Source organism: Dendropsophus ebraccatus, chromosome 1, assembly GCF_027789765.1.
Source record: "Dendropsophus ebraccatus isolate aDenEbr1 chromosome 1, aDenEbr1.pat, whole genome shotgun sequence".
NCBI lineage: Eukaryota > Metazoa > Chordata > Amphibia > Anura > Hylidae > Dendropsophus > Dendropsophus ebraccatus.
Window position 1 is genome coordinate 34683064 of NC_091454.1, and position 9502 is coordinate 34692565.

Below are 9502 nucleotides of genomic sequence, written 5' to 3' on the forward strand. Positions count from 1 at the left end.
TGTGAGCGCTGATTGGTTACGGCAGATGTCACTCATTAGTGTTCGTTAACTGTGATTGGCGGCCGAGTTTAGCGTTATCAAAGGAAGATGGCGGCCACCGTAGTGAGAAACATCGGGTCAAAGCTGAGCAGGAATGTGAGGGAGATCAGGATTCACCTGTGCCAGAAGTCTGCGGGGAGCCAGGGGGTCAGGTGAGGGGCAAGACTGTGGGGCACATCACAGAGTGTTTACCCCTTCAACCTGACTGCAGGGGTCACCTTCCTGCCAATGTCACAGACAAGTTTGCTGGGATTTGTGGTTTTTCATATAGTACAGCAGTCTGTGGGTAATGCAGTTCATTATATAGCCTGCATTTACCTCTGCTGATAACTCATGGCTCAAGCAGCCAAAAAGTGATCATAGTCATCATCATGATCATAGTGATCAATAATAATACAGTCCAGTCTGAAGACACATTGTTACTGAGAAGACTCATATATAGATTTCTAGGGAAGATTCCAAGATAACTTGTAATTTCTTCATGTCATCCACTGCTCATACTGGGCTAAGTAGTCAAGTGGGCTGTCCCATTCAATGATTGACAGTTATATACAAATGGCTGCCACTGGGTAGGACCGCCCACTTGACTACATAGCTCAGAGTGAGCAGAGATATACATAATAAATGACATGTCATCCTGTAAAGTTTTTACACAAACTGTTTATCAATCCTGCTCTGCTCCTCCTAATGTAATGCCAGCAAATTAGACTTAAAGAGACTGTCAGTAGGTTTAGAAAAATGAGACAGTACATTTGTTCTGCCCTAAGGGTAGCACAAACTAGTGACAGAGAAGCTGAACTGAATGATATATCACTTGTATTGTTCTGTGCAGCTGATTCAGAGATATCCTCTTGAACAGTGAAGCGCCACTCGTCCTCTCCATTATGTGCATGTGCTCAATAGCCCTTGATATTCATGAGCACCAGCTCCCCCTACCTACTGGCTGCTGATTCCTAGTTGTCTATATTGTATAAGCATTAAGCTGAACAGAATGATGTAAGTAAAACATTGTTCTGTTCTGTCACTAGTTTATCCTGCCCTTGTATAAGGCAGCATAAACCTAGTGACAGATTCCCTCTAAGGATAAGCTGGGAGCAGAGAGTCAGCCTTCTTTACTTTGTACACAGCTCCTGACTTTTCTATGATTTTGCTGCAGTTTCAGAATAAATCATAACTCATTGTGTTGAGGATACCAGTGGGGTTTTTCATGCTATCTGGGGTTGGGATCACATGTTCTCTTTAAATAACAATAATTTTTCTCTTTCTACCCAGAGATTTCATTGAGCACAACTATGTTACACTGAAAAAAGCTAATCCAGAATTCCCTATACTGATCAGAGAGTGTTCTGAAGTTCAGCCCAAACTGTGGGCAAGATATGGTGAGTACATGGAGGGAGTTCATGTTGGAAACACAACAGCAGTATGTGCTACCTGGACTTGTGTAGTAAAGGGCCTGGATACCTCCAGACATAAGCTTCTTGCTAGTATACTGTAATAACTGCACTTACTGACAGCAGCTCCCTGTGTACTTCATAGAGCAAAAACCAGACTCCTCTCATCCAGGCTGTGCTGTCCTGCTCTGTGGTGAGTCTGTCCATAAGATGGCTGACATGGAGGAACATGTGACCATAGCCCCCCAATATCCACCACTGAGCCTGTATATGTCTATGAAGGACACTGGGGGGTGGGGCATGGTCATGTGCTCCTCCATGTCAGCCATCTTATGGACAGAATCTCCAAAGGACAGCACAGCCTGGAGGAGGGGAGTCTAATATTAGCTCTATGAGGTACACAGGGGGCTGCTGTCAGTAAGTGCGCTGAGTATATTTACCAGTACTGTACATTGAACAGTTTTACTATAAAGTGGCCAACCCCTTTAGGGGAAACTTTAGTTTGGCCAGGTGGCATGCCCCACCATCACTTCATTTAATCTTGTCCTTGCTGTGGTCTTGTGGGGAACGTGTAACTGGGGGTCCCTGTTCTGGTTATCTGGGTGGATGAAGGTCCGATTTGCATGAAATCTGTTGACAGGGACGCGCCTGTCATGTATCCTCCCTCCCTGCACTGACACCTTGTAACAAATAAAGGCTGTATACAGTGAATCAGTGAGTGCTGCTACTGTTTTTGTATTTGTTAAAGTGTACTTGTCATCAGGGCTGCTGCCAGATCTGCGGTAAATTCCACTCTGCAGACAGACGTTTGGGTTTCCATGACTATGGAAACGCATGAGACCATAATGCGCGCAACCTCCTGTCTGATCCTATGGGGGTCGCGCACATTACTATTTCATGTGTGTTCGTAGCCATAGAGACCCGAACCTCCACCCACATAGCGGAATTTGGCCATGATGGCAGATTCTTTAAGAATTATTGGACTTTACGTTGTTGCTGGCATTGCACCTAAAGGCTATGTTCCCGCACAGTATTTTTAGTCAGTATTTTCCAACCAAAACCAGGGGTGTATTCAAAACAGAGAGGCTACGATCACACACACTGTTGAAATTGAATGTATGGCCGCAGTGTCAGACTGGGGTACCTTGGGCCCACCAGGGAACTTAATTCTAGGGGCCCAACCTACATATACCAGATATAACCAGCGTCAAACCTTTCACATTAGTATAGCGTCTTTGCACAGAGCTGTGTATGTGACCAGCGATGCTCGCTCTCTGCTAGTAACTTGTCAGTCACTCTATGTAAACAGTATAGGGTGCCACATAAGTATCTTGAAAGGAGAAGTCCGATTAAACTGGCAAATCTCAGGCAGGCGGGAACATAATAACAAAATTATACTTACCCGTACCTGTGCCCTTGTAGCACTTCCTTAACCCCTTAAGGACTGAGCCAATTTTTGTGCTTTGTTTTTTTTTTCCTCCTCATATTTAACCCCTTAACGACGCATGACTGGTATACCCGTCATGCAGCCATTAAGGGTGATCAAAGAGGGCTCCCGGCGTGAGCCGTCTCTGCAGCCCGCGGTCCCCGGTTGCTATGTGTAGCCAAGGACCGCGGGTATTAGCCGGTGCGGGCCGATCGCCGCGGCCGGCTAATTAACTATTCAAATGCGGCTGTCAAAGCTGACATCTGCATTTGAGTAGTGGTGGTGGCCACTGTCCCTGGTGTCTTGTGGGGATTGCATTTTGTCACCTACATTTTTTTCACCTATTTTACATTACATAACTTATGCTGTGAAACCAGAAACAAATTTTCGTTGTGAAATTAAAATAAAATGCAATTATTTTATAATATTTTAATTTATTATTATTATAATTCTTTATCACGTGGGTTGCAGGTTTTACTGGGGGGGAAAAAAACACAAATTTCCTTATAGACATGACAATATTCCCCACATAGATGTCTGTGGCAAAACACCAAATACATGGCCTGTTATGATTTCCCACACAAAAAAACACCATAGCAGAAAAATGTCCTATGGGTATTGTGTTTCGCTTTTCCGCACTGACTATCAGCTAACATCTATTCACAGGATAAGGGATAACAAGACCTATAGTGAGTTAATGGAGCACTGTCCCCACTGTTTATTTAAGGGGGACACGTTCCCCACATTCTTGATTTGCAGGGGGAGGAGGCAGCCACTTAAGCCACACCTGGATGTATGTGTGTGTGTCTGTGGGGGCGCAATACTTTGCCTTGCCCCTGATGCTGCCCACACAAAAGAGCCACTGGGTTGTGTGTATATATGATGTATATTTATTGTGGTGTCCATGTTGCTATGATAAGCTAGTATTGCTGTGACCTTTTGCCAAACCTTACAGATATAGGTATAAACCTTGTGATGCATGTTTTTTCTTCAAGATTTGAGTGTCCCTTGAATCCAGGGATACTTACTTACATACATGTAGATACTGCTCCATCCTACTTGTGCTCATTGTGCAGGTGATAGATCTGTGTAGCAGGCAGATGTCCAGCTTTATGTCTCTGCAATATGTAATGGATCCCCAACTCCCAAGCATTGTAAGTTAAACCAAAGAATGCAAAATAAAGACACAACACATTGTAATCAGGTGTCAAAGGGGGCCAATTTTATTGAAAATTACATGACAGCAGAAATGGCAGACCCCGACTCATGAGTCACCCTCCAGCACTCAGGCGAGGAAAAACCCCCTGTGGGGGGAAACTCGAGGGAGCCATGGCTGTAGAGTTGCCCCTCCCCTGGGCTTAGAGGTTAATACCATACTATAAATATAATAAACTGGATGTGAGAGAGATGTGGATGCAATATGTCACCTTATTGGTGGCTAGGCGGATGTAACTCTTCTCCATCACAGATCCAGGTCCACTTCTTAAGCAGGTGGAGACTTGATGAGGGGGTAGTCTAAAGTAGACAACCCCTTTTCCCCTGCTAGAACCTCCAAATTACATTAAGGGTAGGGGGCAGTAAAGTAGTAAAGCTCAAGGTCCTCTGGCGCATCCAAGATGGCACTGATCAGGGCGCGGTGCATTGCTTTATGGAACCTTCTGTGTGACATAAGCGCTTGTCATCAGTGCATGGTTTCCATGGTTACTACAAACAAACACATCTGAAGCATTAATCCATTAATGACTGGCAATGCGCTTTACTGCAGAGGTCACAAAATACAGGCAAACAGCTTATGGTTAGGCCGCACTAAGAACACAAAATAATATGGTTTGATGTGGCCCATAGCAACCAATCACAGCTCAGCTTTCGTTTCTCAGATTACTCTGGCAAAATAAAAGCTGAACTGTGATTGGTTGCCATGTGCAACTTAGACAGTCTACCTTGCCCGTAGCAACCAATCAAAGTTCACATTTAATTTTATAAGATATGAAAGGTGAGCTGTGATTGGTTGCTATGGGCAAATCGGACTGTGTTTGGTCTCTGGCAGATTGATAAAGCTACTCCATTGCTGTAACGTTTATAATGAAGATGACTGAAAACACATGACATCAAGCTTCCCCATAATGCTTTGCAGTCAGCCCTTCCTCCATACTTCCCAACTTTTTGGAGGGACTCTTGTGGTTCACAGACATTTCTATACACTACAATTCCCAGCATTGCCGGTCACTCAGTTTAGAATCCACTGGTATATGGGTATATACGGTGGATTTGGTAAAATGAAGGAGGAGACTGCTGACAATCTTATTTAATTGTTTGTTATAAGGGTGGCCAAATAGTATTATTAATAAAGCTGTTGAAATTAATAGAGAAGGAGGGTTATCCCTACCTTCCTCCAGAGTAAAGACAGTATGGGTGGCATGTATAACTACATTTCCCAGGCTGTCATAGGAAATCGGTGATCAATGGAGAATCTGCATTGGCTGTACAAAAGGGGTCATCTAGTTGTTTAAAAGTAAAGTAGTCCACCGTATTAAAGGAGTACTCCAGCAAAAAAAAAATCTTTCATATAAACTGGTGCCAGAAATTTTTGTAATTTACTTCTATCAAAAAAAATCTCAAGTCTTCCAGTACTTATTAGCTGCTGTATGTTCAACAGGAAGTGGTGTATTCTTTCCAGTCCAGTGAGAGCAATGTGTCAGACTGGAAAGAATACACCACTTCCTGCAGCACATACAGCAGCTGATAAGTGCTGGAAGGCTTGAGTGTTTTTAGTAGAAGTAAAATCTATATAACTTTCTGACACCAGTTGATCTGAATGATTGATTTTTTTTTTTTTTTTTTTTAGCTTGATATCCCCTATCCTATGGATTTTAGGGGGAGCACCAGTTGGCCAGTGTCAGACTGGGGTACCTTGGGCCCACCTGGGAATTTGATTCTTGGGGCCCACTCTACTTGCACCAAACCTTTTACATTACTATAGCAACTTTGCACAGGGCTGTGTATGTGACCAGCGATGCTAGCTCACTTCTAGTAACTTGTCAGTCACTCTATGCAAACAGCATAACGTGCCACTTAAGTTTCTTGAAAGTCCCATGACACTAACAAATCTCAGGTAGGAAGGGGAGTGCAGGAACATAATGAAGTATACTTAGCCATCCCTGTGCCCCCCGAAGCTCTTCATTAATGATATCCAATAGCCACCGGCCTCCTACAGCTTCACATACTTGGCTGATGGATCGCCCACTCAGCCAATCACTGACTGGGGATGGACACCGCTGCAGTCATTGACTGGCTGAGCAGGCAATCCATCAGCTGAGTATGTGACATTGAGCTGGGGCCGTGACATACACAGAACCTGGTCGAAAATTACTGTAAATGACTTTCAGCAGCTGATGGGGAGAGAGTGGTCCAGGGGCACAGGGACTGGTGAGTATAGTTTCTTTATTATCTTCCCACACTCCCCTGACACTGTTAGATGCTGTTAGGTCAAGAAGACACATGGTACCTTGGTACCTTAAACATATTTGTCTGTGCTTCTGTAGCATAGAAATAGTTTTTTATTCTCTGGTGGAAAGAGTGAGATAGGGACTTCCACCTCCTGCCAACGACCCACCAAGGGGTAGGGCCCACCGGGGGAACCCCCTGTTACCCTGTGGACCAGTCTGCACCTGTATGGCCGTCATTTAAAATAACGGCAAATAATTGCCGTTATTTTAAAACTGCAACCTGGTTTTGGTTGCAAAATACTGGCGAAAAATACTGTTCTTAAACATAGCCACAGGCTGGATTAGGTGAGAGCAGTTGTATTTCATTAACTGGCTGATTTGGAAGAAGTTAGGGCCCTATTCCACTGGACGATTATCGTTTGCATATCATTAACGATTAACGATCGCAAACGACCACTATTGCGAAAGACCTGAAAACGTTCACTCATTTCCATTGAACGATAATCGTTACTTATGATCGTAATTGCGATCGTTTTTTCTTCGCTATTTATTCGCTATTGCATTCGTATCTATTGCGAACGACCGAACGATGTCTTATTCAACGCGAACGATTTGCGAACGAGCAACGATAAAAATAGGTCCAGGTCTTATAAAGCGATCAACGATTTCTCGTTCGGTCGTTAATCGTTAACTGCATTTCAACCGAACGATTATCGTTTAGATTCGAACGATTTAACGATAATCTGAACGATAATCGTCCAGTGGAATAGGGCCCTTAGGTTCCATTTACACAGAAAGATTATCTGACAGATTATCTGCCAAAGATTTGAAGCCAAAGCCAGGAATGGATTTGAAAAGAGGAGAAATCTCAGACTTTCCTTGATGACCTGATCTGTTTATAGTCTGTTTTGGGCTTTGGCTTCAAATCTTTGGCAGATAATCTGTCAGATAATCTTTCTGTGTAAATGGATCCTAAGGTGTGGTGCTGGTTTTGCTGTTGAACTGCTGTTTAGGTTAATTAATGACATGTAGAGGGACTACAGAGTAGAATCTCCATTTTTGCATTTGACACGAAACCAGGTAAAGTAATCACCACAGAAGAGGATAATATAATACAGAGGAATTTGTGGAAGCTGAAGGCTTGGGCAGGAAAATGTTGTTTAATGTTTATAAGGTTATCTACTTGGGCCATAGAAATAAACAGTTATGTGCTAAATAATAAAACACTGGATAAAACTGCCTCCGAAAACGATCGGGGGGTATTGATGGACAGTAAACTCAACTTTAGTGATCAATGCCAGGCAGCAGCTGTCAAGGCTAATAAAATAATGGGATGCATCAAAAGAGGTATAGATGCTAAAGATGAGAACATAGTTTTGCCTCTTTATAAATCACTGGTCAGACCACACATGGAATACTGTGTTCAGTTTTGGGCACTGGTATATAAGAAGGACACAGCTGAACTGGAGCGGGTGCAGAGGAGGGCAACAAAGGTCATTAAGGGAATGGGTGGGTTACAGTACCAAGACAGGTTATCAAGCTTGGGGTTGTTTACACTAGAAAAAAAAGACGTCTTAGAGGCAATCTGATTACAATAATGTACAAATATATGAATGGACAGTACGGAGATCTTTGTAGTGGTCTTTTTACTCCTAGGTCTGTAACCATGACAAGGGGGCATCCTCTACATCTAGGTTCTTTACTGTACTGTAAGGTTATTACACAGCCCAATGGCTTGGTGTAAGTAAGTGCTGATCTGCTAGACAATAAACTATACATACCTCTCCATGCTCCCTGAGGTCCTGCTAGCTTCTGCCTTCTCCCAGCAGTGTCTGAAGTGACAGGCCGCTCAGCCAATCACTGGCTGTGGTAATGCACTGCAGACACTGCCGGGAGCGGGACAGAAGCTAGCAGGACCTCAGGGAGCATGGAGCGGTATGTGTAAGTTTATTTATTTTTTTCACATTCATTCGTACATCGCTATTACATGTAGACCAAAAGACACAATCAGCCAATTGTTGCCATTGGCTAATTGTCTTTTTTTGCACGGAGCAATGATCTGGCGAATCTGCAGATTATCGCTTCATGTTATAGGGCCCTTAGAGGAATGAGACTATGAAACTCGCTGCCACATGATGTTGTCATGGCTGATTCATTAAATGGGTTCAAAGGAGGCCTGGATTTTTTTTTTAATCAATACAATATTACAAGTTGTGGACACTAGATTTCATGTAATAGGACGTTGATCCAGGGATTTACTAAATGTAAGCCAAATAATGCTCTCAATTAATGCTAAGTTCTGATCATCATCTAAATTTCTTGTTCTAGATTTTGGAAAAGAAGTGAGCATTCCCCTCCATAATCAGTCAGCTGACCAAGTAGCCAAAGCCCTGGAGTCTGTAGTGAACAGCAAGCCCTGAAGTTTACGTACTCGACATATTGGTAGGAGATATGAGGGTGTCAGCCTTGGTGAGAACTGAAGCAAAAGAGGAAATCATCACCTATGGGACTGTGCTTCATTTAAGAGAAATCCAGCCATCTCTGCGTCTGAACGTAACTTTATTACAAAAATTTAAACCATTATTATTAATGTGATCTAAATAAAAAGCATCTGAAACTGCTTTGTGCCATAATTCTTCTTCCCTGTCCGCTCTTTATTCCATAGATGAAGTTGCTGAATTGTCCTCATTTATCTAAAAGTGAAGTAACAAAAAGGTAAAATGTAGCATACCTAATGAATATGCAAAAGTCTTGGATTCTCTATATACTGTAAACCTTTGTCAGTTGTTATAGCAGAGTCACTAAGGACAAAAGAGAAGCATCTTAAAGGAATGTTCTAGATTCAGAAGATAAATGATATTCTCTGTGTAATGAAAGGTTATAAAGTATTTTATTGATGATCAGAAAGTGTTTAGGACTGGTGACACGGGTTCTTTATATATATCTGACTTGTGACAAGTTATGCCCCTAGGTAATCTTCACATGGCCAGGACTGAATTTTCAATTGAAAGACAGCGAGCAGAGCTATTGAACTGTGAGGAATGGATACAGAAAGTATATTGGGAAACCTCTTGACTTTTAAAGGGGAACTATCAGCAGGTTATCAGCAAATCTAACCTGCTGATAGCCCCCTTATGTGCAGGAGGTGCTGAGGATGAAGGTATGTCTCTTGCCTTCATCCTTAAGAAGAAAAAAGGCTA

General features: G+C 42.8%; 1 protein-coding gene across 1 annotated transcript; it reads left to right on the top strand.

The window, feature by feature from the left end:
* The first annotated feature begins 39 nt into the window (after positions 1–39).
* Positions 40–8922, top strand: NDUFA2 (NADH:ubiquinone oxidoreductase subunit A2). Its single transcript, XM_069969576.1, has 3 exons — positions 40–191; positions 1312–1418; positions 8631–8922. Exons 1-3 carry the CDS (start codon positions 88–90, stop codon positions 8720–8722), a joined length of 303 nt encoding a protein of 100 aa, XP_069825677.1. The 5' UTR covers positions 40–87; the 3' UTR covers positions 8723–8922.
* Positions 8923–9502: the final 580 nt, after the last annotated feature.

Excerpts from the sequence above, each read along its gene's own strand:
- NDUFA2 (XM_069969576.1), top strand. The coding sequence starts at position 88 with ATGGCGGCCACCGTAGTGAGAAACATCGGGTCAAAGCTGAGCAGGAAT. Across the intron at positions 192-1,311 it reads GCGGGGAGCCAGGGGGTCAG|AGATTTCATTGAGCACAACT; the intron begins GTGAGGGGCAAG and ends CTTTCTACCCAG. Across the intron at positions 1,419-8,630 it reads CAAACTGTGGGCAAGATATG|ATTTTGGAAAAGAAGTGAGC; the intron begins GTGAGTACATGG and ends TTCTTGTTCTAG.